The sequence below is a fragment of the Nyctibius grandis genome, chromosome Z (assembly GCF_013368605.1).
Source record: "Nyctibius grandis isolate bNycGra1 chromosome Z, bNycGra1.pri, whole genome shotgun sequence".
Taxonomy (NCBI): Eukaryota; Metazoa; Chordata; class Aves; order Nyctibiiformes; family Nyctibiidae; genus Nyctibius; species Nyctibius grandis.
The window spans coordinates 1,664,784-1,679,162 of NC_090695.1; the positions used below are offsets into that span (position 1 = coordinate 1,664,784).

Sequence of the window (14,379 nt, forward strand, 5' to 3'; positions counted from 1 at the left end):
TTTGAGGGTGCCAGAGCCCTGGCACAGGTTGCCCAGGCAGGGTGGGGAGTCTCCTTCTCTGGAGATATTCAAAACCTGCCTGGACGTGACGCTGTGCAATGTGCTGTGGGTGACCCTGCTTTGGCAGGGGTTGGACTAGATGATCTCCAGAGGTCCCTTCAACCACCAACCGTTCTGTGTTTCTGTGACTGCATTTTTCAATCCCACCTGTAACTGTCAACCTAATTTTGAAAAAAAACCCACCACACCAAACCAAGGATTAATAATCCATTATATTCCTGTCCAATATGTCAGCAATACACTGGCTTGTGAATGAGGCTTCACAATAACATTCAGAAGTTGTGGTTGTCTTCCCTGCCTCTGGTACTCCTCTGCAGCACGTCTCATCAGTAACAACCTCTCCCTTTCTCCCTTTTCTATTAAGGAGACATTACAAATTGCCTGTCTGGGGCACTGTTAGGACTAATTAATTGCTACTTTGTAAGGGATGCTTTGTAGGTATCAAATACAGACTGAAGGTCTTGGATGAGAGGGCCATGTTTATGGCAGAACAAGACGTCGATCTGAGACTGCTCCTGCAATACAAATTATAAATAATACAGCCACAAAAGAAAGTATCCTTATAAAAAGGATTGTGTGAAGGATGGACAGGCTGGATAAATGTGTCAATGAGCCAAAAACCTGTTGACATCAGCACTAATAAAGGTATTTTGCCTAAAAAACATAAAGAAAAGGTAAAATACAAAAGATCGGGACTGCTCTTCAATTTTACTTGCTGGTGGTGCACAAAGGAAACCTGAAAGAAAAAGGAATGTTTCTTTCTGTTCCTTTCTCAGTGCATTTTATCACCATCTAGAAATAGCCCTTCTTGGCACTGCCACCCATTCTGTCAAGTGTCAGCAGTCCTGGTACACCCAGCACGCCAGCTCCTCTCTGACATGCATCCAAACCGTTCATTTTAATCTATTTTTTCCTCCAAGTGCTTTTCAGTTCTTGGCATCTAATGGTAACACAACCAAACAACTAAATACAAATTCCTACTCCAGTTCATCCCTTGTCATTTGTGTAATGGGAATGGTCTACAAGTACTCTAGTCATCCATACAATTTTCAAGAAGTAATAGCTGCTACAAAATATTTACTCACTCATAACTCTCCAGTGCCTTCCAGGAGCTGCTCTGAGCTATTATCCTTCCAAGTGCTGTACCAGTCTTTCTCTACTGGCCCCATGCAGTCACAGACTTGTTATTTCAGTTTAAAATACAATTAGGTCCTCATACCTGCCGAGAAACTCTCATCAAAGGGAAACTCACTTCAATGTGTCTTGTGCAGAGAGAAAAACAGGAGCCCTAAGCACCATTTCCACCCTGGTCGGCTGAGCAGAAGGAGCCAGCTGTTGGAGGACTGCACCTGCAGTCTGGGACTGTACCTACACTTAAATAAACCCACCTCTACCTTTTCCCCATTCCCTGGGTGAAATCCTCTTGCCAGCAAAGTCAACATTCAAGCAACGCTTCTTGTATGAAACTCCTCTTGAATTTACAGGGAGCTCAAAGCCAGCTCAAGACGGACCTGCAGCACACCCACAGAGCTTATTTCTGTCATCTTTGGTGACTTGTCATTTTTTAATAGCAAAAAATTTTCTACTGGCATAGCACATGATAAAGAACACCAAAAATGGGCTCCCAAATCCCCATCTAGGTGCCTGCCTAGGTTTTCCACAGACCTCAGCACACCTGGCTCTCAGCTCAGCAGGAGCATAAGTGTCCCTCTCCCCAGAAAGGACTTCTCAGTTTGGGAGAGCTTGTTCCTTGCCAAGGGCAATGAGAGCAAAGATGACAAAACCAGATCAACAGGAACTCAGAGGACAACAGGAATTCACTCAGATCCATCCCAGTACTTCTAATCAAGGCCTCGGAAGTAAATACCAGACTTTGCTAATCAATGGCTGTTGGTTTATTGATCTTATTGACATTTTTAGGCTGTTTATGATGCTGTCCAACACTCAATGCAACGCCTCTAGCACTGGGTCCCACCCAGAACGGACAAAGAACCATATTAGTCCCCGCTCTCCTTCCAAATGTATTTTTCAGCTCAACTTCTACTCAAAATCTTTTTGCTTGGCTGGAAATAATTACTCGCTGGCTCACCAACCCCATGGCTGTTATTTACCCATGTTACCATCCTCTGTGTAAACAGGGCAAAAGTTCTCGAGGTTTTAGAGGCGCCCATGCAGGTACTCTAAACCACCCTTGCAGGCAAAGGACAACCACAGACTCTGCAAATACCCTCCAAATCCACTAAATGATGACGTTTTCCTTCACTCCTCCTGCTTCAGAGCACTCCTGGGGTGTCCCCCAAGACCACAGTTTCATGAGCTCCCTAGCCACGTCCTGTAAAGAAGTCCACTGATAGGCAGAAGTTGCTCTGTTTATCCAGAAAGGTTACACAGACCCCGCTTGTTGGCTAAAGAGGAAAATAAAGCCTTAATATTTTTGTTATCTTAAGCGTTTAGGTTGTTTGCTAAATTGTTTTGTTAGTGATCAAATGCAAGGTTAAGTGACATGAACCAGAACAAGAATAATAAGCACTGAGCCAACCAAAATATTCTGTGAAACAATAGCCAATAGAAGTATTAAGAAATGCTCAAGAAAAGATGCACAAAGCTGCACAGGACCTATAAAAACGGGTGACTTTTCAGAGCTACCCCAGGTTGACATCAGGAGGCACCATGCCATGTTATCATTCCCAAATTTCATGAAGATAAACGAGACAAACACCTGTTTTAATTTCCAGAAGAGAGAAGGGTAACAAATGCATTTTAGGCAGAAATTAAGAGACCTCAACAACTCCAGAGGTGAACCCAGAAACAGCAAGGAGGTCTGTAATTAATCCCTGCCTAGTGTGATTGTCACCGCAACACTCAGGAGGAAAAAGCACCAAGAGTGAGTGAGCTTCTCCTCCTTCCCATCTCCCATCCTTCTGTGCAATGGTTTGGCCAGACACAAGCTGAGGGCTTGTTCTCACTCCACATCTTCTCCCACTCCTCTTAGGGTCTCCCTACACCGTCCTCCGCTCTCCTTTCTTGCCCTCCTCCACTGTACATACCATGCACTGCTGAGAGTGAAGGAAAGGGCTCACTATAGATATCCCAGATCTGATTTGGATTTCGCAGCCCACCTCTTCTTGAACTCATCTTGCCCATGCTTGGACTCAGCTTGGACAGAAGGGAAGACTCTATCAGCCTGCACCAAAGCTTCACCCACCCTGAGGTTGGTAAGGGAGAAGAAAGCAGCACTGCAAAGCAAGTCGAATTAAATGCACTAATACATTAGGAAACATTCACTACGTAGTTAAGGATCCCTTTATTTCTTCTCTAACAAGGCCTTTTACTTTATTTAATTACATTGAATCATTTCAACAAGTAATTTGTCAATAGAAAGTGCCCTGCTGATGAGTAGCAGGAAGCGGGGCTGGGCAGCAAGCAGAGGCTGAAGAGGAAGATCAATAGCTGCAGTGCAGCTTAGGACAGCGTAAAGAGCTTTGTTTAGGCTTCTTTTCATTCATCTAAAAGCAGCTTTGTACTGATTTTTTTTCATGATCAATAAATAACCAAGTTAAACAAATCTCTTGAAATCCAGCTTAACACCAAATGTTTGCAAGTACACAGGGCTGTGCTGCACAGCCACAACCTCGGACTGTAGTACTAGGTATTTTGAAACTTGGTTGTGAAATATCCCTACGCAGCTGAAGTCTGGGTCTTACAGTAGGACTGAATGTTGCTTAATACACATAAAAATAATCTGTAAACATATAGTTGAGATCTTAAGAGGTGTTCAAATCTCACTGACCTCTCTGGAAGCAGATACTCCCAAATTCCTCGAGGCTGTGAGCCTCAATGCTGATGTAAGATGCTCATGGCTTTCACTAGCTTTCCATCCCCCTAAAACACCTTTCTAAGCACACACTCAGCCACACTGCCATCCAGAGGGATCTGGACAGGCTGGAGAGCTGGGCCTGTGCGAACTGCATGGAGTTCAACAAGGCCAAGTGCAAGGTCCTGCATGTGGGTCGGGGCAATCCCAAGCACAAACACAGGCTGGGCAGAGAATGGACTGAGAGCAGCCCTGAGGAGAAGGGCTTGGGGGTGATGGGTGACGAGAAGCTCACCATGAGCTGGCAACGTGCGCTTGCAGCCCAGAAAGCCAACCGTGTCCTGGGCTGCATCCCCAGCAGCGTGGCCAGCAGGGCGAGGGAGGGGATTCTGCCCCTCTGCTCAGGGAAGCTGTTGGAGCAAGTCCAGAGGAGGCCACGAAGATGCTCAGAGGGCTGGAGCACCTCTGCTATGGAGATAGGCTGAGAGAGTTGGGGCTGTTCAGTTTGGAGAAGCGAAGGCTCCAGGGAGACCTTCTAGCAGCCTTGCAGTACCTGAAGGGGCTACAGGAAAGCTGGAGAGGGACTTTTTACAAGGGCATGGAGTGACAAGACGAGGGGGAAAGGTTTTAAACTGAAAGAGGGGAGGTTGAGATGAGATATTAGGGAGAAATTCTTTGCTGTGAGGGTGGTGAGACCCTGGCCCAGGTTGCCCGGAGAAGCTGTGGCTGCCCCCTCCCTGGCAGTGTTCAAGGCCAGGTTGGATGGGGCTTGGAGCAGCCTGGTCTAGTGGAAGGTGTCCCTGCCTGTAGCAGAGGGGTTGGAACTAGATAATCTTTAAGTTCCCTTCCAACCCAAACTGTTCTGTGATTCTATGATTCCACTCAGAGGTTGGATTTGCTTAAGAGAGGGCAAAATCCAACCTGTCCATGAGCAATGTTGATGAAGTCCAAAAGGAAATTCTAAGCTCTTAGGTATAAAACTTTCAAAAGTGGAGCTGGCTTCTCATAATGGTTCAGCTGCCACCCTCATGCCAACAGCGACTGCCAGCTTTATGTGGGAGCAGTTCCTCCAAAATAGAAATCTTGTCATTTTGAATCTACCTTAAAAAAGCTGTGTCATTTTTCTCATGTTTCAGAGGAGCAATTTTGTAGAAATTAGCACTTCAGAATTGCAAAATGATCCAAAATCAAATGTGTAAAACACTCAAAACTGTATTCTGTAATTTTTGTATGCACTTTAGAAAGAGTTTATCGGTTGCATAAGGGAGACACATGGTAACAAGATACACACAGGAATCTCTTTCCATAGAAGCAGAGAGAGGTCAGCCTCACACTGCCATTAACAAATCTCCAAGATCCCTAGATCCAGCACCAGCCACACAGTGACCTTCAGACCAGTTGCTGTCTCTGAACTCTTCCTCAGTGGGTTTCAAACACACAATTCTTCCTTCCAAACCAGTGTGAAAGAGTAGAAAGACATGGATCTTCTGAAGACATCTGATCCTTTTTAATACTGCCATGCTGCAGCGTTACCTGTGAAGCTCAGCTACTCACAGGGTAATTGAAGAGAGCCGGAAAGGTGCAATGCATTGCTCAGAGTTTCTCTTTGTAAAAGGCTAATGATGCTACAATAACATACGCATTTATCTTGTATTGCTAACGAACCATAAAGAGACATATGGATTATTAATGTATTAATTGTCTTTCAAACTTAACTGTTCACACACACAGTAGTTATTTTTCAGCATTTTCTTACACAACAGGAACTCAAATCAATCAAATTCTGCTCAGTTCCTTTCATGTAGATACTGTAACACGAAATGGGGTGGATTTTGTACTAATTTAAATTCATGAGTTTGTCCAAGGCATAAATCCCCCAAACCAACACACAGACTCCGCTCTTATGGCTATAAAAGCCAGCGGCGGCTTTGAACTCACACTGTTGGGCCAGGGTAGGAACCAGCCTAACTTGTATATCTAATTCCTACGTAAATTTTAGGTGCCCACACAGCCACTCTCCTAGTTAAAGAGCCTGAAAACCCTGGACAGGCCACAGAGAGAGGCAGATGAAAACCTCTGAATGTGTTACCACGTTGGTACTTGAATTTCAGCAGGTGAGATGTTCTCGGTGGCTTTCAGAAGCATCCTGCCTTGACTGTATGGGAAACATAAGGCTTTGCATTAGGAAAGAAAATCACAGAGTCACAGACTGGTTGGGGTTGGAAGGGACCTCTGGAGATCATGTAGTCCAATCCCCTGCCAAAGCAGGGTCACCCACAGCACGTTGCACAGGGTTGTGTCCAGGCAGGTTTGAATATCTCCAGAGAAGGAGACTCCCCACCCTCCCTGGGCAGCCTGTGCCAGGGCTCTGGCACCCTCAAAGTAAAGAAGTTTTTCCTCATATTCAGATGGAACTTCCCATGTTTCAGTTTGTGCCTGTTGCCCCTTGTCCTGTCGCTGGGCACCACTGAGAAGAGTCTGGCCCCATCCCCTTGACACCTGCCCCTGAGGTATTTGTAAGCGTTGATAAGATCCCCCCTCAGTCTTCTCTTCTCCAGGCTGAGCAGACCCAGCTCCCTCAGCCTCTCCTCCTTAGAGAGATGCTCCAGCCCTCTAACCATCTCCATACCCCTCCGCTGGACTCTCTCCAGTAGTTCCTTGTCTTTCCTGAACTGGGGGGGCCCAGAACTGTACACAGTTACTCCAGGTGTGGCCTCACCAGGGCAGTGTAGAGGGGGAGGAGAACTTCCCTCGACCTGCTGGCCACACTCTTCCTCATGCACCCCAGGACACCATTGGCCTTCTTGGCCCCAAGGGCACATTGTTGGCTCATGGTGAGCTGCTTGTCCACCAGAACTCCCAGGTCCTTCTCTGCAGACCTGCTTTCCAGCAGGTAAACCCCCAGCCTGTCCTGGTGCATGGGGTTATTCCTCCCTAATGCAGGACCCTACACTTGCCTTTGTTGAACTTCATGAGGTTCCTCTCCGCCCAACTCTCCAGCCTGTCCAGGTCTTGCTGAATGGCAGCACAGCCTTTTGGGGTATCGGCCACTCCTCCCAGTTTTGTGTCATCAGCAAACTTGCTGAGTGTACACTCAGTCCCTTCATCCAGGTCATTGATGAATAAGTTAAACAGGACTGGACCCAGTACTGACCCTTGGGTAACACTGCTACCTACAGGCCTCCAACTAGACTCAGCACCGCTGAGTATTGGGAAAGACAGGCTTATAGAAGGATCTCTTCCCATGATGGACAGAAACTCCAGCCCTAACATCAGAGAAGAAGAACTGTGTAATTCTCAAGTGACTTCTTAGGTATTTATTTAATTTTAATGAGGGATACTGAAGGATAACACACTGCCTGTTTTTATTCAGCAACTGTGCCTCTATGTCTAAGTCTGAAGACCCCTCCCCTTAGGCTTTTTTACATTCAGTGGAGAGAAATACTTTGAATCACTCTCATGGTACCTAAAGTAGTCCTTGCTTTGATTTACAGCATCACAGAATGGCTGAGGTTGGAAGGCACCTCCTGGAGATTTTTTAGCCCAACCTCCTCCTCAAAGCAGGGTCTGCCAAAGCAGGTTGCTAAGGGCTGTGTCCATTCAGGTTTTGAGCATCTCCAAGGATGGAGATATCAATAATGATGTTCAGCAAACTGCACAAACATTAGCCTTTCAGTCTGCTCCCAGCAGATACCTTGTATTTCTCTGCTTCATGTACACTTCAGCAAGGGGAAGAAGCATGGAAAAAACCCCTTCTTATACCTGACTCATCTTTTTTTGCAGACATCTGCATCCAAGACTGCCCCTCACCAAACAGATAATTTCCAGTTTACTTTGCTGAGGTTCCACTCTCTGGTTCCAACGCCCAGATTTTTTTGCCGGAAAAGATGTTCTTCCACTGAAGATTTCATGGATCGGTAGCCCAGGGACAGGGGGAACCTCAGGGCAGGCAGAAATCCACAGACTAGTTTCAGACCTATGAAAAACTAACTTCAAAAACAAGCCCAAACTAACTTCGAAAACAATCTCATCATCAACATGCTTCAATTCCCCGTACAGGTGTGGCTCCTGCTCTGGAAAAGGATTAGTGAGCTATTAATCAGACTGTTAAAACCAGCTGTGCTTAACCAACAGCCGCTGTTTTCCCCCTGTACTACTTTCAACCATTTGATAATGTTTTGTACGAAAGAAAGAGATATACTACACTAGGTTCAGATGAATGATCCAGCCAGATCAATGTGCTGGCTCTGACAGTGGCCATGGGAGATGCTGTTCAAGGAGAGGACACAAGCTGGCTGTTTGCTGCTGTCTGTTGGACTCCCTTGAGCATCCCACAGTTGTTACACTACAAATGTTACCTCCCTACCTCATCCTCTCCTGTCTGTGTTGTTCTCAATACATGCCCTGCCCATTTTGAGAACCAACATGATGAAGTGCCCTAGTTCCAATCTTAAACTGTTTAGTCTTCTATTCTACATTATGTTCAAGAAACTGAAGAATTTTGTCCCTCAACTTTAAAAAATCACATTTGATACCAATAAAATCCAACATTCCTATTTATGGAGTATCCTTCTAAGCACTAGATGTTTTAAGCACCTTACAGTTCCAGGCTGAAACCCTTCTTAGCTTAAACATAGTAAATAACTTGCCTATAAAGTCAAATACTCCATTTCAAATATTAGCAGCTGGTAGCACCAGCATATGTTGACTTTATTATGGATTATTCTCATGTGGCACAAATAGCAAGAATTGTAGAGTTTAAAAGTAAAAGCTCCAAATTAATCTTCAAATGCTTTAACCAAATATCAAGGCTTTTTTCTGCAAAAGTCTAAATAAAATCTTTATCTGTGCTTAGAAGCTCATGCAAATGTATTCAAAATGTACTCTCTGGATCTCTTACCATGGCAGATTGGAAGCTGCTAAAACAAATACAAGATCATCAGATCGGGCCAAGCCATCCATCTGCACCAGTAATTCTGTTTTCATCCGCCGACTTCCTTCATGTTCACCACTACCAAGATCCAAAGAAATATTATTTGCTCAGTGCATTAAAGTAATCATCTTTCTTTACACAGTGTCATTCACAGCAACTGAGCCCTTGTCGCAGTTTTGCCCCAGTTCGAAGCATGGTTAAGCTCCATTAGCTAACATCTAAGCATTAAAATCAAGCTTTCTAATGATTATTTAAATGGACTCTCTTCAGTCCATTAAAGCGAGGAGAATTCACTATTACTGAATCCAAAGAAAACATTTATTTTTATTTTTTTCTTCATATTAATGTCCACGCAACGTTGAGGTTTACTGGAGAACAGCTCAGGCTTTGATTGAATGATCCATATAAGAGAATTTTTATAATGTGATAGTTGCCATTAAATAACTAACACACACACCTGTTCAGGGCAACTAGTGGCATTTTTCTGTGAGTGAATGTTAAGTGGCCACACGAAGATACATCTACTACTGAATTCAATATTTTGCAAAATGGTCTATTGAAAGCAAACAGAAAAATATGCTGTATTGAAATGAATTTAAAAAATGGGGCAGAGACCACCCAGAAAGGATCCTTCCTCAAAAAGAGAAAGGGAACTTAAGCAAAGTGCTAAGAATTCTGGCCCTGATCCAGGTAACCAATTTTGCCAGAAACCAATCTGAACTCTTGGTCCCAGATGTAGAGTTCTTGGTAGCTCCTGCACCAAAGCAAGAGAAAACATCAGGGCCTTAGATGGTAAGAGCTACAATTCAGATTTAATGGCTTATTTTTGCAAAGGCATCCACACATCAGCGCTATGTCAATATTTAATAAGGATATGTAAAAATAACTACATAATCTTAGATTAAAATCCTTATTAAAATATATAATCCATTGATGTTAATGAGACCTTTTAAAAGTACGTATGAAGGCAAAATTTGTCCCATAATTTATAACTATTAATTGACAATTATTACAGGTTATTACGATATGGCATATTCTATTTATACACCATTGTGAGCATACAATTTACAGTACATAAAATCCACTGTAATGGGCTCCTAATGCTTATAATAATATTTTTATATTACTCCTGCTTCTTCCTCATCCCTAACTTTTTCAATCTGTTTTTAACTATGACCTGTCTACACCATGGATGACAATAATAACATCCTCCCATTCCTGCATCTGGAAGTCCTGACAATGCCACCAAAACTTGTTCCATTAATAAAAATGCCATTCCACCATGTACACTCCATCTTACTCTGCTATGCCTAAGCCTGTTCAAAGTGCACAAAATCAGCTGCTTCTTACTCGCCTCTAAAAAGTCATCTGTGGTTTCCTCCCCACTACCTTTATTGGGCACCAATGTTGGGCGGGAGTGTTGACACCAAGTTGGGCGGGAATGTTGATCTGCTGGAGGGCAGGAAGGCTCTGCAGAGGGGTCTGGACAGGCTGGATCGATGGGCTGAGGCCACTGTGTGAGGGTCAACAAGGCCAAGTGCCGGGTCCTGCACTTGGGGCACAACAACCCCACGCAGCGCTACAGGCTGGGGGAAGAGTGGCTGGAAAGTGCCTGGTGGAAAAGGACCTGGGGATGTTGGTCCATGGGCGGCTGAATACGAGCCAGGAGTGTGCCCAGGTGGCCAAGAAGGCCAACAGCATCCTGGCTTGTATCAGCACTAGTGTGGCCAGCAGGACTAGGGCAGGGATCATCCCCTGTACTCGGCACTGGTGAGGCCGCACCTCGAATCCTGTGTGCAGTTCTGGGCCCCTCACTACAAGAAAGACCTTGAGGTGCTGGAGCGAGTCCAGAGAAGGGCAACGGAGCTGGTGAAGGGTCTGGAGCACAAGTGTGATGAGGAGCGGCTGAGGGACCTGGGGGTGTTTAGCCTGGAGAAAAGGAGGCTGAGGGGAGACCTTCTTGCTCTCTACAACTGCCTGAAAGGAGGGTGTAGCGAGGTGGGGGTTGGTCTCTTCTCCCAAGTAACTAGTGATAGGATGAGAGGAAACGGCCTCGAGTTGTGCCAGGGGAGGTTTAGATTGGAGATCAGGGACAATTTCTTCATGGAAAGGGTTGTCAAGCATTGGAACAGGCTGCCCAGGGCAGTGGTGGAGTCCCCATCCCTGGAGGGATTTAAAAGCCGTGTAGATGTGGTGCTGAGGGACATGATTCAGTGGTGGTCTTGGCAGTGCTGGGTTAACGGTGGGACTCGATGATCTTAAAGGTCCTTTCCAACCAAAACGATTCCATGATTCTATTTCCACTTCAAATCCCTTATTTTAAAATACAGCAGCACTGGTTGTACACTCTTGCACCTCTCTCCTTCTCACAGTCTTGCTGGACCCATAGTCCCTTGCTAATCTTCATGCAACCTGTCTTTCATGCTTGCTTCTCTACTGATCTGATCTACTGTGAATGAAACAACCACTATATCTCACTCTAAATCCCCACAGTGTATGCAACGGTTCCATGACATGGTACTTGCAGAGCTGATAGACATTCTGACAGTGATACACTGCGAGGCTCCTAAAGTTGACAACAGAACAACAAAAAAAAAGGCTTCTTAATAAAAAGTCATGCAAATTTACCATTATCACTCAAAGTAATTATAATGTCAATAAAATCTATAAGACAAGTCTGTCAGGGGCCCAGTCATGCTCCTGTTAAGTTTATAGAGTAGCCTCAGGCTTTAGTTTAGCAAAGACTTGTTTCTAACAGGTACACTGTATGATTAAACATTGGTTAGCACCTGAACACACATACTACTGAAAAGATGCAGTAAAAGGGGGACAAATATTCTCCTAAAGCCATAGGAAGTGGTCTCATCGGTTACCTAGCAGCAGTGCCTCTCTGACTCATAACTGACTCCAGCTCATCCAAGAAAATTGTGGAAGGAGCATGGTACCGGGCAAGCTCAAATAGCACCTGTTTAGAGAGAAAAGTAAATGTGAAAGGAAAGATAAACTAACACAAAAAGGCATTAAGGGCCACTGTCACAGGAGAGAAATAACAGTAGCCACAATCCAAACTTCTAGGACAAAAAGGGGTATCTGCTGGGGAGATGCTCTGGGTGGGCTGAGGGTCCCTGAATCCTCTCAAATTCTGAAAGGTTTGTAAAGGAGCTATAAAGAACACAGGCTTGTAATCCTGTCTTTATATGTAAATCTTTCTGGCTAAATCCTATCAGAGTACCCTGCGAATAATGGGATAGAACAAAATGATCCATCGGAGGATTCTGGGAACCCCTAAATTGTTATCAGAGATTAAACATCTCTCTTTTGTTGTTGCTCCATTTGTAGTTTTTTAAATAAGGATTTGAGAAAAAAAAATTAAAAGTTAGCTGAACCATAAGGAAAGAAAATGGACTGATTCTCTTGATAAGAATCAAGCAGCTCTTTTGTTTTTCCTGGTGAAAACAGACATAAACTGCTTGAACAACCAAGATTTAAAAATGGAATATTAAGCTCTCACACCAAATCTAGGTCTGACCTTTTGAGAAAGAAGTTTCATCTGTTTTTCTGTAAACATGGAGAGGCTTATATTAGCAGTAATATCATATTGTCAGTTCTTCATTGAAGCATTCTTTGAGTTTTTAAATAAATATCACTAATAATATATATTAATCCATCACTTTTTTAAACTGAACACTTAAAAAGAAATATAAAAAGATACATATTATTTTCTACACTTTGGATATGAAGCACAGGGTTTAAATTATTTGTCCAGAGTCACAAGTGGTCCATGACCAGCATTGTAATTAGTGCTGTTTAAGGAAGCAGAAGTTTGCACTTAAGTAGAATGCTGGATTATATAATAGTCTTGCTACATGAGCGGCTTTTCCAAGATGGTTGAAACAAAAATTGAATGCTACGATATCAATTCTGCTTCTACATCCGCTATCACTGCTCTCATGCAAAACGAGCCGACAGTTTGCAGTCTACAATTTTACTACAAATCTAAAATATAAAACCACACCGACAGAGCTGAGAACTGGATGAGTGGCCATTCCTCCAAATGAGCACAAAACCCACATATACTTCACACAACTTCAGAAAACTCCTGCACCAGGCTCATGTCATTTTAGGATATAAATTCACACAATACATTTCTTAGAGCTGTCCCGATCCACAATCTTATTTCATTTCTGGATTCTGCCAAAAACTCAGCTAAGGGTGAAATGCCACAAATTCAGTATCATTGTGAATGCTGTAGCGTGTTCACAAAAACCCTTTTGGATGATGGTGTCAAAAAACAGACTGTCCCATCCCTACTCCTGGCAGAAGGGGAACTTTTAGGAAGCTACTGAGACAGATGTCAAGAGGATCAATGACACAGGAGGTGAATGTCAGAAGACAAATGTGCCATTTTAAAGGACAAAGGACACATGAAGAATAATTATGTTGCAGACATTGCCTAAATTTCAAGAGAGATTAACAAGGCTTGTAATGCCATTTGCCGAGGGCAATCTGTTACGATTATTCATTTTCAAAGGCTCTGTACCCATCTGAAGCATAGCCTAAGAGGCGAGTGTAAAGGAAAGCTAAGAGCTTGTGGATTTCTTACACTGAAATGGTGGACGTTACGGAGAGGTTAGGATCGGCATCTTAGGGCAAGGATGCTGCACCTGAATCCCTGAATTTTTTGGTACCACTGTTAAGCCATGCATGCTACTTGATAGTCTATATACAAAAATACATTTACCCATCTACCATCCAGCTACCTTCCTTAAAGCATCACATCTGTGCTTGACAGTGAGATCTTTGTGACAAGGGAATTCTTTGCCAATACTGTGCCCTGAAGACTAAGAATAGTAGGGAACTTGGGAATCTAAATAACATTTTGTAGGGAGCCTAGGAGCCAACCCTTGCAGAAAGGATGTGAAGTGCTTTGAAGGGGTCACTAAGCAAACACTATTTTACTTAGGAACTCTGCTTGCCTGTCTCTTGTTCAGTGAGTCAAAAATCTTTGCTGCCTTCAGGACATCTGTTTCATCTTGCATTACAGAACTAAAATTCCACAGCAAGAATCCATTGTGAGACTTCTGCAGAAGTGACGTTATTCTCATTTTAAAAACTAGATATGAACAGAGTCACATGTTTTGTCCAAGACAGGAAAGATTATGAGTATCAGAGGAATAACGCTAACTTTCCAGTTCTGTATTAAACTCCAGTTCTTTAAGTGGGAACCTGATGCTTGTTAAAGTATAACGAATAAGATAATAATTCTTACCCGGACAAGTTTTTCTGAATCACCTCTCCATTTGCTGACAATGGTGGATGCTGATATGTTGAAAAAGGTTGTATTGCATTCTGTGGCAACAGCCTTAGCAAGCAAAGTTTTTCCAGTACCTACAAACAACAGCATTGAAGAAATTCACTCTTTAAAGAAATACAATGCAAATGTTTGAATAATTCCCCTCATCCTACTATAAGTCAGATAAAAACACTAAAATAGAAAAAGTCATAGAATCACAGAATGGTTTGGGTTGGAAGGGACATTTAAAGGTCACACAGAATCACAGAATCACAGAAT

General features: G+C 43.5%; 1 protein-coding gene across 2 annotated transcripts in view; it reads right to left on the reverse strand.

Moving 5' to 3' along the window:
* Nucleotides 1–14,379, reverse strand: part of KATNAL2 (katanin catalytic subunit A1 like 2) — a 36,802-nt gene that overhangs the window by 2,002 nt on the left and 20,421 nt on the right. For both annotated transcript variants that reach the window (XM_068423229.1, XM_068423231.1), the window contains 3 exons: nt 14,077–14,195; nt 11,681–11,772; nt 8,775–8,885 (listed from right to left, as the gene is read on the reverse strand). In XM_068423229.1, the coding sequence (XP_068279330.1) occupies nt 8,775–8,885; nt 11,681–11,772; nt 14,077–14,195 (322 nt within the window). The remainder of the gene's footprint in view (nt 1–8,774; nt 8,886–11,680; nt 11,773–14,076; nt 14,196–14,379) is intronic.